General features: G+C 42.8%; 1 protein-coding gene across 12 annotated transcripts in view; it reads right to left on the reverse strand.

Moving 5' to 3' along the window:
• MYBPC1 (myosin binding protein C1) overlaps window positions 1–12,078 on the reverse strand; it is a 130,947-nt gene extending 118,869 nt beyond the window's left edge. For 8 of the 12 annotated variants that reach the window (XM_053255296.1, XM_053255297.1, XM_053255295.1 and 5 more), the window contains exon 1: window positions 11,939–12,078. In XM_053255296.1, coding sequence (XP_053111271.1) covers window positions 11,939–11,963 — 25 coding nt within the window. In that variant the 5' untranslated portion in view covers window positions 11,964–12,078. The remainder of the gene's footprint in view (window positions 1–11,938) is intronic. The other 4 variants (XM_053255304.1, XM_053255301.1, XM_053255298.1 and 1 more) reach the window with 1 other exon arrangement.
• Window positions 12,079–18,619: the final 6,541 nt, after the last annotated feature.

An 18,619-nucleotide genomic window follows, 5' to 3' on the forward strand; every position in this document is an offset into this window, starting at 1 on the left:
GAAGACCTGTGCGTGAAGCCTCCTGGAACTTTTTCCACACAGGGCTTTTAATCCGCATCTCCTCCAGAATGGAGGGTGTGTGTTCACATATCAGCCAGATTTACCCTGAAGTCCCTGCTAGCTATCGGGGAGCACTTCACACAAGGTTTGGGTTTTTCATTGCACGTTAGAGTGTAGCCCAATGTATGTCTGGGGTTAAGGAAAAAAAATCCACTTTTTGAGTCTTTTTTGGGGCAACTTCACACTCGCAGTAAAGCCTCACAGTAAACTCGCGGTAAAGCCTGCTGTCTGAAAATGCTCCCTGTATTTGAACAGAGTGACTCTTGACAGTCTATCTGATGCAGACTCCAAGCTCTCCCCAGATATACACTCCATTTTGGATTTGATGAGGAGGAAGCATTGAATGCAAGATGTGGGAGGTAATAACATCATTCCACTTAGCACAGGTGACTCCTCCACTGTGCCTATGACATGCCTTTCTGGTCATCACATTTTGTTACTGACCTCATAGTAGGAAGGATGGCCATAAAATGTGACAGAAAGTTTAGATCACAGGGCAAGAGGAAAGAATGAAGGAATGGGATGTATTTAGTTTTGGATGGATTCGGAGCTGAAACTGTCGTTTACGCAGCAAAGGATAACGGTGGGCTCAGCATAACAGCTCAGACAACTGCCGTTTGGTTGTGGTGTCGATCCAGAGAACCCTGCCAAGGCAAAGGGTTTAGCTCACATAGCCCTCAAGGCCACGTCCAACTTTCCATATATCAACTATTTATCTTAGAGTAGTTAATAGTTTTAAGAGTTCCAAATGTAAGGCCATTTAAATCCCTTAAATAAAAGCTGTAATTTAAACCAGAGCACATATTCACATGCTTTTAGTGCCAGGTCTTAGCCCTGGAATATGGGCTATTAATAAAGATGAGAATGCCTCTGAGCATGTGCCAAGTGCATTCCACTCACTGGAGAGTAATCGCACTCATGACCTCCACAGATGTGATTCTGGAACAAGGTTATCATCTAAGTTTACACCCTCTAGCATGCAATTGGTCAGCATTTGGGAACCAAGAGGGATTATTAGTGCAAGAAAGGCCAATTTTCCTCACCTGTTTGACCCCTGGCCGGGCCACGCAGAGGCCAAGTGCATAGGCATGCGGCCTCCAAAGTGGCCGCTGGGCCTCTGGGTGAAGGCCGAAGAGCCGAACCAGCTGGAGGGGGCAATGGAGAGAGCCAGCGGGGGGAGGGGGAACCTCCATGGACCCCACCACCACCACCTCCAGGAACTCCCCCGAGGGGAGTAAGGCTAAAGAATTTTTTTTTTAAACTAAAAATCTCGCAAACCCCAAACATTCGGGGGTGTTTAGTCTGGGGTTGGACCGAACAGGGGGTGGTTCATTTCAACCCCGAGCCATCGAACCAAACTGGCTCAACATCGAACTGGCTCGACGTTGAGCCAGTTTGCACACCCTATTACACATACTCCTGGGAGTACCCGAGGCTCATGCAGGGGTTACAAAGAGAGGGGAGAGGGGAAAGAAGCCCAGCAAGCAGGACACTGGTGGTCATTGTCTAGAATTAGTCTCTCTCTTTCTCCCCACCTTTCCCTCCCCACCTTTCCCCTTCTTCCTCTCAAAATGATGGCCAAAAAACTGGCACGCTGCACAATGCATTGAACTTTATATTTCCCAATGATCCTAGGTTCAGACCTCTTAGTACTGGCCAACATCACCTCTAGCCCAACATGACTTGAATTGTGTATCCCTGGTGTAAAAGGCCAACCTACTCACACTAGATCAGACATCTGTCACATCACAGATGTGTACATAGCCCTTTCCCCAACATATGGCACACATTACTGCAAGTATAAAACCCACTGAAAAACTGAAGTACTTCTTACATTTTTCAGAAGTTAGGGAGTACTTGTTACTTAAAAGGATGGGAGATACTGCAGTCCACCATACCAGCTCTTATAAAATGATTCATCTTGGGAATTAATCATCAGTGGGTCGTATGGATGGTGCCAACTATGGGCTATTCCCAGTATCCTCAGTCCCAACCATGGTTTCACCCAAATATCTCTCTGAGCACTGTGTTTTATTTACTGGAAGTTTGGACTGTGGTTCATCATTTTTATACGTGATGCCAGAGTGGGGAGCAGGCATCTCACCAGTCAAATAGTTTGCTCCCAACCGCTATTGCTAGATTCCTGTGGTTACTTGAAGAAAAGGTTCTTTTCACACCATCAGAGTGCTTTTCTGTTTCATCATTCAAGAGCAGTTCTCCATGGGCTCCCTTCTGTCAGTTGCTTGACAGAACTGGGGCAGGGTAGAGAACTTTTCACCCTGTCAAAATCAGTAGAATTTATTTCAGAGAAAATATATTTAGGATGATGGCATGAATGTAAAAGGAAAGAGGAAAGGTTGTGCCTTCAAGGCAGTGTCAACTCCTGGCGACCACAGAGCCATGTGGAAAACATACGGTAAATTCTCTTTCAGAAATCTAATGTGGGACAAAGTTCCCCACTCCAAGAAAAGCACTTTGCTCTTTCTGTGCCCTCTCCCGGCATTTCTTTTCTAATGCCACAATTGGTCATTTTTACATTACAGTATTTCAGTTTCTGTATATTATAGCTGATGAACATCACAGTACTCAACACACAAGACGTTTCTGACAGTCAGTGATTGGAGATCCAGAGTGATTAATTTGTTGCCAGATACAGAGTGATTAGTTGGTTTATTTTGATCTCCATACCTTGTGATCTTGCCCCAGTGTGCAAGCGGAAGAGAGCTGTGTGCTCACTGCAAACGCAAAGTGCCAGGGTACTATAATCCAAACCTAGAGAGGAGCTTTTGTTTTTAGGCAGATAAATCTAGCAGGAGGTTGCCTTGGAATCTTGCCTTGAGATGCCAGAAGTGTGGAAGTCACAAACTAGGGGATTGCCAGGAAGCTGGTAGACCTTAAAATAGAATAAAAATATCAAGGCTGCTGACTTGAATCTAGTGATCAAGTTTCTTTCCTTTATCAAACTGCTTTCAGCCCACGCACTACACTGACATCAAGAAGAATACATACCATGGCTTCATTTTTTAAACCTTCCCTACTCTTCTTCCCTCTGAAAAACTGGCACGTTTATTATGGAAGAGCAGCATGCAACAGCAGCAGCGGTGTTCTCACTGGCATCCATGTTTTCCCCTCACAATGCTACACAGAGCATTGCATAATTCTCAGCGGGGTATTCTGGGGGTGGGGGAAGCATGACTAAACATGCCTAAACATCCTTCCATTTCTGGAGGTAAGTGATCTTAAAACAGTGGTACATATGTTGGTTACCACCAGCCTTGACTACTGTCATGGGGCTGCCCTTTTATGTAGTCCAGGAACTACAATTGGTGCAGAATTCAGCAGCCAGACTGGTCTCTGGGACAACCCAAAGAGAACGTATAACACTGATTTTAAAACTGGCTACCAATATGTTTTTGAGGAAATTACAAAATGCTGGTTATTACCTATAACCCCTTAACAGCTTGGGCCCAGAGTACGTAAGAATTAGAGCACCTCCTTACTCATGACCCCTACTGCCTCTTAAGATCTTCTGGGGAGGTTCAGTTACAATTGCCACTGCTCATTTAGTGGCAACTTGGGGCCAGGCCTTCTCTGTGGCTGCCCCAGGGCTCTGGAATATGCTCATTTTCAAAATAAGAGCTTCTCCATCTCTGATTGCTTTTTAAAAGACCCTCAATATGCACCTGTTTCCTCAGGCTTTTAGTTAAAATTAATTGTAAACTGTTTAACTCTTTTTATTCTGTAAAATTGTTTTTATTCTGTTTTAACACTCGTATTATAAATTATGTACATCACCTAGGGATACATATATCACGTGAGCCACAAAAATGATTAACTAACTAACTAACTAACTAATTTCCCAATGCATCTGAGGGTCAGACTATCCAAAGCATCAAGGTATTTTCATCTTTCTTAAAAAATAAAATAAAATAGAAGCTGCAAGGGACCCAGTATAGATCAGGACATAAGGGGAGGTAGGGGGTAATCCTTTCCCTCCTGCACTATTATCCCAGTTTAAAACCTCCCCATCCCAAGCAGCTACTTGTCCTGAGAGGGAAACTACTATTGCGACCAAAGCAGCTTTGGGTGGGGAGATTTTTGTCGGGACTGCAGTGTTGGGGAGTAAAGAGTTAACCCCCCTTCCCCTCACACCATGGTCCTAATCTATATCCGTGTTTTTTTTTTTAAGGAAACCTGAAATACAATAATGGTTTTAATGTCACCAGTAGTTTGAGCCTGATTATTTTGTTACGCGGGACTTAAATTTCCCATTGTCATTATTAGCCTCCTGTAGGGAGATGTAGCTTTTCCTATCAACTCAGTACAGGTGGCCCTCATTACCCACGGACTCCGTATCTGTGGCTTCGTGTATCCATGATTGTGTCTTAGAGACCTAGCTTCATTATCGGTGGGTAGAAAAATAGGTGAAATTTGCCTGTTCACGCTTTTGAGTGCCCAGAAATGACACAGAAACAGCTTCCAATGTCCTTTCTGGCTGCCATTTTCCAGCAGAGGAACTATCTGGCCAGCTAGCACAGGTGCACAAAATTTTGGAAGCACTTAAAGTAGCTGGATGATGGTTTGGGCTGGAATTAAGTATATTTACCCAGGAGTAACTCCTATTGAACTTAGTGGGACATAGGTGTGTATAGGAGTGTGCCATAAGTATGTGTGCCCTGTATGATTTGCAAAGGGAAAGTATTCTTACAAAACATTGTCCTGTTTTCACCAAATGTGAAAAAAACAAAAGGTGGAGCAGTTGTTAACTGGGATTTATTTCTACGCAGACTAAGAGAGATGACTGTGAAGCAAGAAATAAAGAGGGGGTGGCTGAAGGTCAACATTAATCTGATATCACAGGAGGAAGTGTGGGAGTTGGATATGGAAAGAAGCATTTGAGTAGCAGAGGACACCTCACAGCAGTACTCAGGGCAGGCCTCTTTCTGCAATGGGATCTATACAGGCAGATTGCCAAACAAAACCAAATACAGTTTTGGGTTCTGGTGGAATCTTCTTCTTTTGTGTGCACCTTTAAAGGTACAGAAACCCACTTTGTGATGTCTGGACAGTCTACCCAGATTGCTATTATTTTCTAGGAGGCCTCCCAGATGGCAATAAACTGCGGGATGCAAGATTTACTCTCCAACATGCCCACAGGTTTCCATCCCCTTTCCCAGAGAGAACTCATGCTGTATTTGGACACCAAGCAGGGACCTTACATGATCTTCACAGCACCACCTGCCAGCCAGCTCTTGCTTTCAGAGGGAATAACCTGCCCCTTTAATGACTACTTTTCTGCTGAATGGGGAAAGGGGTGGGTTCCTTTGGATAGCAATTGCTGACCAGCAGGTGTCACTGTCAAAATCGCATGAGGTCCTTGCTTGGCAGCTGAACACAGCATGGAAGTCCACTGGAAAAGAGGACAGAACTCTGCAAAGTGTGTGGAGGGCGAGTAAGTTCTCACCTAGAACTTGAACACAAGCTTCTCACATCGCACAGTTTATTGCTGTCCCAAGGACTTTACTAGAAATTATCTGATTTTAGTAAGACTAAAGGTCATTCCACACTTTAAATCAAATCAGCCATTACAGTGACATTATAGAATCCAGATTGTACCACTCAGGCTGGCAGTGGGGGTGGGGGTGGTCATTTTGTTTAATGCTCCCAACAATAAAAAAGAAAACTCCCTGCTTGTGGGCTTGGGTTCTGGTGGTAGGACACATCCTACCACATACATCCTAATACATTGGAGCAAGGGCTATGGTCAGTATTTCTCCCCACTATATACAGGGTTGGTTTTGTTTTGTTTTGTTGAGGTGGAGAGCATTAAAAAAAACCTATGACCACTGTTCTCTTGTAGTCTGAAGTGCTACAAGAATTGTGAAGTCCACAATTTTACCACCTCACCCTGTGTCATATGTGGAACAGCTGCAGGCTCAGACTGGCCCACAGGGCAACAGAGCCTATTCCCAGTGCACCCCACCCATGGGGTGCCCCTGCGCCCCACCGCACTCAACAGCAGTGAATACTCCCACTCTTTACCCATTCTGCTCATAACCCAGCATCCTCCCCACATACATTCCACTGCCCTCTCAGTGCCTTCAGTCCGGCCCTGAACAGCTCTTATCTGCATAAGTATTCAGCCTTAAAGAGATTAATTTTTCTACGGCCTTTGATAATTTTTTTCATAAAGCACTCATTCCAAAAATTGGCTTTCTTTCTTGAAGGAGGAGGGAAATGGAGAATGAACAAGTGAATCCCCGTTAGCAGCACAGGTGCCTGGATAATGAGCAGATTGCTCTCAAAATCACTCGCAGAGAGCATTGTTATATGTAGCCCACTTTTTGGCGATTGTGTGCCACAGTGGGAACCGCGTGGATCCCGACAACAAACCTCGCTAAAAGCATCCTCCCAGGCTCGGGGGTCTCTCCAGGATGCCCCGTGTGCTTGTGCAGGGCATCCTGGAACTTCCGGGGGCCACATCGCCCCCAACCCCCGCAGCCCCTGCCGGCTCCATGATGGAGCCAGCAGTCGCGTGGGCAGCCGCTCCAGCTGCCCAGGGCTGCCTGGCGATCGTCTGTGGGGAGAGCGGGCTAAGCCTGCTCTCTCTCTCTGCTAACCCCCTTACGGCGAGTCTCACTGATCGTAAAACTCGCCTCTGATTGATTGATTGAAACACTAGACACTTGACCTGCAGAACATCACATCTCTCTAATCTCATGTTCAGTCTCATCTCAAGCCATTTGTTGGTTCTGCCATGCTTAGCAAATCAAAAAACAGGAGAAGCAAAATGAGACCAATGATCTCCCTGTACACCCAACTTTACTTGACTTTGATTTACTTGAAAGTTAAACCAATAAACCAGTTTGCCAACTATGTTTCTTTTTCTAAATACTGAATCCGATGCTAATCTAAGAGCATCTCAAATAGAAATGATGCTAATATATATGTAAACCATTTGCATTACAAGAAGATATTTTAGAAGGAGGGTTGGCTGTAGTTTGGGTGCAGGATTAGGCTCTCTTACTCGTGTGTGCATTTGGTACTGCTATTTTCGCTTCATCCGTTATTGTCCTCCGGCTTTAGGGAGCAATGCCAACAAGCAAACTGATCCTCCTAGCCTGTCAACACTAGTTGTCTTGGACTCAATCCTATAAGGTGCTGGATCCCGCTTGGAGTTGCTAAAACCCTGATATCCTACAGAAAGCTGCTTAACCTCTCATTTTCACTGATAGCTTGCTGGCCATATCTAGTGGTTCAAATTTTCTATGCAATCACACTTTGTTGAAATATTGAACAAACAAGAAATCAATTAACCGGCTAGTTCTTCTCCTACTCCTACCTCTGCAGCATTATCATAACATTGTAGCAGTGCAGCAAAGCTCTAAATGGTAATCTGGATTAACCTTCACCTATTATAAAGATGCTATCCTGCTCAAAGAATCCCTGATCAATATGGCATTGTACCTTGAAGATAAGGAAATGCTTTGTCACAATAACAGGATCTTTTATAAAATAATATAAAATAAAAGGTTGATAATAAGGTTAGGTACCAAACTTATAAACTGATGAGTATTTCTCATAAGGTACTATTGCTTATCATTTCATTAAAGTAAAGATCTGTTTATTTTATTTATTTATTTGTTTATTTATTTATTTATTTATTTATTTATTTATTTATTTATTTATATCCCTCTCTTCCTCCAAGGAGTTCAGAGGTGCATAGTTATTTTTATCCTCACAACAGCCCTGTGAAGTAGGTTAGGCTGAGAGATACATGACTGGCACCCAGTGAGGTGAGTCACCCAGTGAGGCTATTCCCACGACCACTGGAAAGCGGGCTAAGGAAGCTTAGCCCGCTTTCCAGGGATTGTGGGAACCACCGGGCTTTCAGGCGAGCCCGGTGGTTCCAAGGGGGCTAGCCTGCCTAATTCCCCGTCCCCTTAAATGAGGTTAACGGAGCAAATGCTCCATTAACCTCATATTATTGCTCGTGTGTCTCCGCTGTGCACGGCGACACACGAGTAGACCCCCGACTGAGAAGCAGCCAACCTCCCGGGCCCGGTGACGGGGGTCTCTCCAGGATCCTGGGACTTCCGGGGGCTGTGCGGCCCCCCGATCCCCACAGCCCCCCATTGGCTCAATGACGGAGCCGGCAGTCGTGTGAGTGGCCGATCCAGCCGCCCAGGGCTGCACTATGATCATCTGCGAGGAGAGCGGGCTAGGCCCGCTCTCCCCACAGACCTGACAGAAGTTCTTCTCACGGATTGTGAGAAGAGCTTCAGTGAGTTTCATGGTTGAATGGGGATTCGAACTCGATTCTTCCTGGTCCATAGGGAGATTTCACTTTCAAGATTGTGAACTTTGGATGAACCAAAGTTTTTGTTTTGTTTGTTTTTTTGTTTTAAGCCAAGTACTTATTGAAGTTAGAGCACTGGGTCCAATCCAGAACTTTATTGTTTAGAGACCTGTCATTTAAACACTTCAGAAGTGCTAGTCACAAATATAAGTAGTGTTCTTAGAACTTATTGAATAATACATTACATATTCTGTCTAAACAATCCAAGAAAACCACAAAGTAGTAGTCAGTTTATGTTCTCTGTATGGCTGAGTATACAGCCAAAGCAAAAGACAGAAAGGGTAATAATGACAAACTTGCAAAAGGTATCTGACATATAAATCGTAAATGTGATGAAAAGGAACCTTTAATCCATTTTGGAGACATTAATGGAAAATATTTTGTAATGGAGAACATTTTGTAAACATGTACAATGCTATTAAGTCAGCAAAGTTACTATTAATGGTAGCCCCATAGAATCCAGAGCAAGACAGTCCCCTCCAGAAGTCTAACCAACAACCCTAAAAGATTAGGTCATATTGTCCATATCACAGAGAGTATGCATCAAGTGGAAAGAAGGAACAAGCAAGGTCCAATATGTCAAAGGCACCAGTTGGACAAGGAATAGGTTTAGTAAAGCACACCCTGTAAAACACTCAACAAGATATCCATGCCACAAGCTAAAGGACAAGGTGAAAACCCCACAGAGCCACTCTCCAATATGCCCCAAGGATATATCCTTTCCAGATCCTAAATATGGAAGTGAGTTATATTCTTGAGCATGAAAGCAAACCGAATCTGCAGAGCCACATCAAGGGGGAAATGGTGTTCGGTCTTTAGCATAACTACAGTATGTCCTTTTTCAATATCCCATACCAAAGAAGATTAAGGGCTTTTCTTCCCCAGGGTATATTCTACTTGAATATCATTTCCACATAGAAAATTTGCATGTGTGTTATTATTGTATGACAAGGAAACATATTATGACAGCTATGGCACCTTTCATATGTTGCTGTGTAAACATGGTGTACATGTGGTTATTCCTACACCAAAGTGATATCTGCCTTGCATGTAGTGGTCCTAAGAGTACTGTGACCAAAATAATTTTAAGTTTGTAATGAATGATTCCCCCCTCTACCACCCAAGTCCTGCTATGCTGCTTCATCATTGTGGTGATGGGGTGTTCCTGGGAGGGATAAGCGAAGTACGCCGGGAGGTATACTCCCAGTAGGAGTATACCTCCCAAAGCATGAAGGTCATCCCAGTTGCCCAGCTAAAGCAAACAGGCACCTATATTGGGCAGCAGCGATATAGGAAGGTGCTGGAGGCAAACAATCACTTCAGTGACAATGACAAAGGCATAATTTCATACTGCGCCAGAGAAGGCAATGGTAAACCACTCCTGTATTTTACCCAGAAAACCACATGGATAGACAAAATAGAACGAATGAATGCACCACTGTGAGACTTTAAAGGCCAAGTTGAAGACAGAGCATCCTGGAGAGAATCTATCTATGTGGTTGCTAAGAGTCAACACTGACTTGACAGCACTTAATCAATCAATCAATCAATCAATCAATGATAAGCTGAAGGAATTGGGCTGGTTTATAACAGCGGAAGAAGATTAAGTTTGCCATCCTATACACCTCATATACCTGGGAGTCAATTCCACCAACTCAGTAGGAATTATGTCCAAGTAGGCATGCACTGGGGTGGGTTGACACAGAGGTGCACTTTGTCACAGACCTTGAAGATCCGGTCTGTGGCCTCCTGTCTGCAGGGGGGTCTCCAAATGTTCTGGAGGGGGGCTCCCCAGAGCCCCGCCACTGCCCTGCGCCCACCCTGCCACTGCCCACAGGAGGGGGGTCGGGAGCAAGTTAAATCTTTTCTTTTCTTTTACTTTTTTCATGTGCACTGAGAGTCCCTAAATGGGCTGAAAACAGCCCAACCTGTCATTTGGGTGGCAGGCGGTCTCAGGGAAGGAGCTCTTGCCACCACCTCCGCCATCCTCACCTCGGTCCGCACCTCGCCGACTGCCCCCTGTCTCCACATCCCCGCTGCACAGTGGTGGTTGAAAAAAGTTTTTTTTAAAAAAGATTTAATTTTCCCCGAACCCCACCTCACGCCGGGGGGGGGGGGGTGTTGCAAAGTCCTTCAGGTATGGGCTCCAAAATTACCTAGGTGCGCCACTGGGTTGACATGGATATGAAAACCTGCCATGGAGCAAAAGGGAAACTCTCTGTTGTCTGAGGACCATTGTGAGCAGGACAAGGAACAATAGCACAGATTTTGTATGGACAGATTTAATACAGACAGTAGGATGCCTGAGAAATGGCGGAATAATGTCTTTGAAAGCTGCAGAACCTCCTTCTCAGGAAGTTGTTTTTTAAAAAAGTAGACTGAATGAACATCTATTCAGTAAAATGTAAACCTAGATAATCCTCCTGTTGTGAAGAGCTGGAGCAAATGTTTCTTTTCTGTGTAACAATTTTGTAGAGTCTTTGCTGGGGAAAGGACAGTAGGCCTTCTTCGGAGTTCAGATCGACAGCATTCCCACCTCAACACAAAAACAGTCTCAGAATTTGATACAGAGTGAGAAAGGTAATGAATATGGGAACCAGCGTAACTATCAAACATCCAGGGCAACCCCAACCCCACCTCAAGCGGGGGGGGGAGGGGTTGCAAAACCCTTCAGGTCTGGGCTCCAAAATTACCTAGGTGCGCCACTGGGTAGACATGGATAAAAACCTGCCACACAGACAGAGGGGTGGCTGTGTTTGTTGCAGCACTGTGGCACCATACAATACTAACAAATAGATTGCAGTGTAAACTTTCCACTTCATAAGGCGCATGAAATGTATATAAATGGGTACATAGAAAAACAATACATAATTGTTAACAATGAGATCATATGACCATGAAATGAGAGAAGTACAGTATTGTTTATGGGAATACTATAAAGTTTAAATATATGTGAGACAATCCCAGTGACAGTTCTCAACAGCTGTAATTGGTAATAACAAAACCGTCCTAGCCTTATAACTATATCTTCCTTATAACTAGTAACACTGAGCATATATCTGCTCTTTGTAATACAAGTACTGGACAATTTTGATTAATCTGTAAGAAAATCCAACACTTTTGGAAAACAAAAAGAAGAATTATCCTATTAACTTTCAGGATCAAGATTGTGAGCGAACTAAAAAAGGAAACTTTCAAAAAAAAGGGGGGGGGGAACTGTAATAATAATATAATAAACTTGCATACAACCCACACCAGAGTGTTCTAGTTAAACCGGACTTTCTAGCCTTTCATATTAAGCCATCCAATTATGGTTTCAAATGGTTGAAATTGAGTTCAAGTTTATGTCAATACAATCTTTTTACTTATCTCAGTTAGCAGAAAAAGTTGTAGCAAGGATCAGTGTTCAAGTTTTGCCTCCCTGGTCCCTATTCAATGCAAGCTGGATTTAAATGACTGCTTTGCATTTAGTGTATATATATATATATATATATGTAAACGATGTGGGAATAAGCTTACCAGCCTTTTTGGTGGGTTCCGGCATTGTTTCAATCAATCTTTATTTCCAATATGTGCCAGGTACAACAGCAAGTAGTCACAAGTCCAGTTCAGAGCATGCAGACCAATATGACAAGCAGAGGGAGAGAAGAATTCTTCTGCTTTATATACAGCACTGAAATATCAATCAAAAGAGCACCTCCTCTCCTCTCAATGCAAACCCTCCGAAAATTGACAGTTATGGGAGCTCTGCTTACATCTGTTGTTTGCAGCCACTGCCCTCTTGGCTTTAGGAAGGAATCTCTGCTGCATTTCATAGGCCTGATGAGAACAGCTATAACTTTCTAAATTCAGAAGCGTCAGATTCACACACGAAGCGGGGGTATCAAACGGGCTGCCAGACTATCAAAGGCTTTTCACCGATGCAAGATCTCTTCTGGATTGCTTGCATATACTTGCTTTCCCCTCCACAGCATGAAGATAACCCCCCAAGCAATCTGACTATGAACACACAGTGCGGCATAACTGCTTGCAGTGCTTTGTAGGGATAATTGAAGCATCCAAATGCCTTGCTTTAATTTAAGGGAAGTGGAATACTCCTCCCTGTTTTACTATGAGAATGTGGCAGATTTCAGTTATTGTATGCAGGTGAAGGGTCCAGTATGATGGATAATATCTGCTTTCTTCAGTCAATACGATTTCAAGCACAGAGGTTAATTATTCGGGGAGTAAATTAAGTGCTATTTTCAGAGACACCACAGGGGCGGGAGCAAACAAAGACAGTGAATTGCTGCTGCTATTCATTTATGTGACACAAGGTAACAAGATTTTGTGTGTGTGTGTATGTATATACACACACGTTTGTGTGTGTGTGCATGCATGTGTACATACATGCAATCCCTATTATATTTTATCTAGTAATCTTTTCTGTTTTGATGTTGAGAAGTTTGTCCCAGTGGGGATCCTGTAGAGAGTGTGTCGGGGGTAGAGTGAGAAAGGAAAAGGGAGAGAAAGGAGAAGGAGAAAGTGGAGTTGTTTCTGAATAAACTCTTGGTTAAATCTGCATAAAATTACTTTGTGTTTATGAGGAAAGTAGCTATAAAACAATCCCCAAAGGGATAAGAGGATGTATGACACCAGAAGAGGTGTGTGACCAGTAAACATTGGTTATGTAACTTGTTTGTTTTATAACTGCTTCCCTTGTAAACATGAAGAAATCTTATGCTAGTTTAATTACGACTTTATTCAGAAGCAACTCCATGTTCTCTTTCTCCTTTCGCTCCCTTTTCCTTCTTTCCTTTTTCAGCCCCCGCCCTGACTCTTTACAAGATCCCCACTTGGACAAACATCCAAACAACAAAACACAAAAGATTACTAAATAGAATACAACAATGTTTTAATAGACATAAAAAAATAACTCCCCTGCTAACTGGGCAAAGAAGCATCTTTCAAAATGGTGATTCTCATTATATTAAACAAGGGGAGAGCAACTAGTGTTTATTCAACCCCCAGCTCAGCATTCCTCCAGTGGCTGTTGCTGGTGTCTACCTTGTGTTTCTTTTTAGACTGTGAGGCTGTTCTCACAACCAACCTAACCCTGCCTGGGCTGCCCCAGGCAAGGTTAGGCTGGTTGTGAGAAGTGGCGGGATTCTCACACATGCCACTGCTTCCCGCCCACCTAACCACCTTAACGAACCTGGCTTTTAGCTGAGGTTAAGGCTCTCGCACTCAACCTGGCTACCGAGCATCGCCTGAGGAGTCACAGAGATGAGCACATAGAGTGTTCTGTGTGTTGCATTGAGGGATGCCCGGAGGCTGGAACAACAAGTGCTTCACAGGGCTGCACGGAGCTGGGCTGCCCATGTGGGCATGTGGGAGGCACACCAAAGATGTCCTGCTTGGTCGTCTGGGTGGGGGGGAATAAGGTGAAAGCAGCCTTCCCTCCATGCCCTGCCTGCCTGCCTTGGACAAACGTGTGAATTGCCCTTGTGAGTCCTTTGGGGACAGGGAACCATCTTCTCCTTATTATTCTCTTTCTATGTAAATGGCTTTGAAAACTTTTTTTTAATTGAAAAGGTATATAAATAACAACAGTAGACAGCAGCTTATACAAAACAAAGCTGAGGACCATTTTGTACAGTGATTGAAGTGACTGCTTCTACTGACTGCCTCTTAAACTGAACAAAATGGGTTGGATCCAGAGAAAAGTGTGAGTAGAGTTCCACTTCCACAAAGAAGCTTTCCCAACCCTTCCTCCTCATTGCACCCCTCTGCACCCCATGGAAATCCACTCCTGAGGATGAACTTCCCAGAATGCTGTGGGAAGTGGCACAGGTGGCTGCAGTGGGGAGCAGGGATTGCAGGGTGCCTTAGAAGAACAGAAGTGCCTTCTGCTTACACAAAGCACCTTTGGATCCACCCCCATGGATTCAACCTTATAAAAAGCAGATATATCTCTATTTTCATCTGATTCACATGTGATTTCTCCACCATGCACCCTGCTCTGCATGCAGGCTTTATTGCTCCACACCATTGCCAACCCACATTAAGTGGCTTTCTGGGCTGAGTTGCATTTGCAAGTTGTACACATGGTAAATTAAAAAGGCAGTTTTTTCAGCCATTCAATCTGTAAACCCACCACATCACTGATAGTGTGAATTGTGCTGAAGTGCTAACTGAGAATTGGAATCAGGTAGATACAGGGAGCCATTCATTCACTGGGCAACCTTAGGCAAATCTATTTCACAATCTCCATTTCATCTCCATACAATGAGAATAATATTGATTTGTCATGCAAGATTGTTGTGAGATTAATGGGATTAAGGAAATATCGCTATATGGGCTCAAAGCCTCTGTTAAAAAGGCAGCTTTTATATTTTAATTTTAATATTTATCAGGGGGAAAGCAAATCCCCCTATTCATTCCAGAATAGCAGCATTCCTTACAGTGGTTGTTGCTGGTTCCTGTCTCACATTTCTTTTTAGATTGTGAGCCCTTTGGGGACAGGGGACCATCTTCTAATTCCTTTTGTGATGAGAACTTTTTTTTTTTTTGCTGAAAAGTAGTATATAAATATTCTAAATAATAATACACTTAGGAATAGAAAGGACTGTAAATCTAAACAAGTTTGTTTAGTTAATTCTGCCTAAGTTAACATTCTGTCCAGTTAATTCTGACTAAAGTAACATGAAATGCCAAGCACCATTGTTTTCTGAATGAATGGCATCCAAGGCTGTATACAGATAGCATTTTTTAAGAGAACTGAAGGTGTACAATGAGCCATCAGTATCTGCAACACATAAGTTGATTTTTCCTGTCCTGCTAGGATTGCTAGTGAAACAGGTTTTGTAGGCTGTAATTGGACAACAGTGTCAAAGTATGTTAACCATAGAAATGAAAGTAACATAAAAATAAAACCAAGTGCAAAAATTCCTTTAAAAATCACCCCTTTGCCTGATTCCTTTGGGGTTTGGTTGTAGTTGGCACCCATGGGACATGATGCAATGGCAATGACAAAGGGAAAATCAAATCTTTGAATTGATTCGAATTGAATCTGGGGAGATTCTATTTGAGTTCTATTTTGGCCAAGGGTGACAGGGGAGATTCGTTTTGAGCTCGAATCACTCAAATCAACCAGATTCAAGTCGAATTTATTAGACTTCAACATCCCTACACAAAAGCAGGTATTATGTGTCAGGGATGAACATCTGCATACATGCATATGCTTCTGAGCTGGCAGAGTAACTGTCCACATTTACAGTGCAGAGTGGCACAGTGCACAACAGCCTCACTGGATTGAATCAGAGCATGAAGTTGATAGCCACCGCCTGCAGTTATCCCTTGTACTTGGTAAACAGAGGTCTGAGAATTTAGTGTTAACCACCATAGCTACTGATAAGGCCCATACGTCATGAAACTGATTTATCCTTTTTTTTTATAGCCATCTACATAAGTGACTATCCAACATTCTATGGTGATGAATTTTGTAAGCTGATTGTGCCTAGTATACAGAAATACTTCTGCCTGAATGGAATCTATTGAAAATCAATTTCATTGAACAAATCTGAGTTCCAGTAGAGTCTGTTTCAAAATGGGGGACGTGGGAATCTCTCTTCACTCTTTCCACACTATTTATGATTGTATAACATTTTATCGTGTACCCACTCTGTTTATCTGCTTCTCAGTTAATAAGTTCCAGTTTCATTAGGCTTTCCTTACAGAGACCGGTTTGATGGCAAATCAACTCGAGGCCAAGCTGATCACATATCCCTATGGGCCAGCAAGGAGGCAGGGTGGGGTCAGCAAGGGGGTGCAGGGCAGCAAATGGCCATGAGCCAGGACTGCCTCCAGCTCTCTGGTCTTCTTTTTCAAATAGTGGTGACCATAACTCTATACCATGTTTTAAACTGAGGCATGGCATAAATTTATATTGAGAGAAAAACAAAAGTTCACTATAATTTATTTATTTTTGATATTTATATACCTCCTGATATGTGTACAGGCAAACCTCATTACTCACATGGGTTCCATTCATCGCCTGCTACCCCAAGTAATGAAACCGCAAGGAACGAGGCATTATGCCTATGGAAAATGGGGACATTACGTTCCAGAACAGATAAAAAGGCAAAAGAAAAAGGGAAAGGGAAAAAAGTGGGAAAGGTGAAAAATAATGGAAAGTGTTTTCTGTACCGTGCTCTGCTCTGCAGGGTCTACATGTGCCAGGAATGCCCCATAAACCCATGAAATGCCCCCCAAACCCACACAAAACCATGGGAAATGCTTTTTAAAAAAGAAATGAGTCACAAAATGGCTCCTCCTGACAAAATAGCAGCTGGAAGTGACCCCCAAACACACACACACACACACACACACACACACACACACACACACACACACACTTACTTCTGGCCACCTAGGAATCATGAATAAATAGGTTTTAACCCTTTCGTATAATGATAATGAAATCAGGTGTCAATTAGACACCCGCAAAAGCAGTTCTGCGTATAATGAGGTTTGCCTGTATTTCTAGGCAGTGTACACAATTTAAAACAACAAATATAAAACAAAATAAAAACAAAACAATTTCACAGAGTAAAACATTACACAATTTCATGGGATGAAAACAACTAAATCAGGGGTGTAACTACTATTAGGCAAGGGGAGGTGTCTGCCTGGGGCCCCCAGGCTTTGAGGGGGCCCCCAGAGGCAAGTCACATGAGGCAAGTCACATGACTATATATTGTGAAGTGTGTGTGTGTGTGTGTGTGTGTATCAGCAAGGGGCCCATTTTAAAATTTTGTCTCTGGGCCCACTCCAGCCTTGTTACGCCCCTGAACTAAATGTTTAAAATTTAATTTCAGTTAAAAGCCTGAGAGAACATAATCTAAGATGTTCCTTCATATCATCTTACTAATAACAACCACTTATGTAAAAGCTATATTGTGTCACTTCTTTTAAAAACTGTACTGAAAAGGCTGACATAAACACTAAAAACACACAATTAAAATGACAAATTATCCAGCATACTTAAATTCCAGCAGAAACAACTGTAATACCAAACTAAGACATAAGCTGCATTCTTATGACCAGAATGACCATGGTTAAAGAGTTAACTGTGGTTGGCAAGCTCCATGCACTTTTGTGGAGTGTTTCACAATAACTCAGGATTTCTGGAGAATCCCAGTTGTAAATTGCAGTGGTTAACTCACATTTAACCAGAATAGTTAACCAGGATCCAATCCTGGTTAGGGATCCTAGTTAAATGCTGGTTACCTGCAGTGATTTAACCACAGTGATTTAACCAGGATTGCCCAGAAATTTGGGTTCTCACAACACACTCTGTGGAAATGCATGAGGCTCACCAACTGCAGTTAATTTCTGGCTGTGTCGTCATCATGAAGCCATGCTGTGCATTATTCCAGTTTCTTCAGCAGGAGGATGCCAAGGTTGATGTTAAATCAGTGGATAAACCATCCATTCTCCATTTATAGCAAAATACCCAGTTAGAAACTGAATCCAGAACTTACAACTTATCTATGAGTTCCTCCAAATATACATAAATATGGTGGAAGCCTTTGGTGAAAGCACATTTGCTCTATTGCTACCAGAGAGACTACTTGCTATCAGGGGGAGAGCCTTTTCGATGGTTGCATTCCATTTATGGAATAGCCGCCCCTGTGAGGTTCGCCTGGCTTCGTCACTTTGTTCTTTTAGACACCAGGTAAATACCTTTTTGTTCACCCAGGCCTTTTAAATTCGGGTTTTCAGATTTGATCTGATTTTTAACTAATTTCAAAATGAGTTTTTAAGCTGCTTTGTATTGTATTTTGTATTTTCTTTTCACCTTTTTTTTTTTTGCCTGTAATGGTTTTATATGTTATAATAAAACATTTATTATATGTTTTAATTCTATGTTGTGAGCTGCCCAGGGAACAATTTGTTATGGAGTGGCTAACAAAGAAAGTTGTTTATTATTATTATTGTTGTTGTTGTTCTTGTTGTTGTTAAGTCAGATGTACAATTTCCCCCCTTGGATTCAGTCAGAGGAGAGTATGTTTATAGCAGAAGTTGCTGTGCACAGCACTGATTGGTTGGGAACCAGTGAGGTCAATAACTCCCCATACTCTCCAAAGCAGTTTTTCAATATTTATAAATTGATGCTGTTTTTTCCCCCTAAAAAGGAGGGGGGATTTGCATGTTTAC

This window comes from Hemicordylus capensis, chromosome 5, assembly GCF_027244095.1.
Source record: "Hemicordylus capensis ecotype Gifberg chromosome 5, rHemCap1.1.pri, whole genome shotgun sequence".
Lineage (NCBI taxonomy): Eukaryota > Metazoa > Chordata > Lepidosauria > Squamata > Cordylidae > Hemicordylus > Hemicordylus capensis.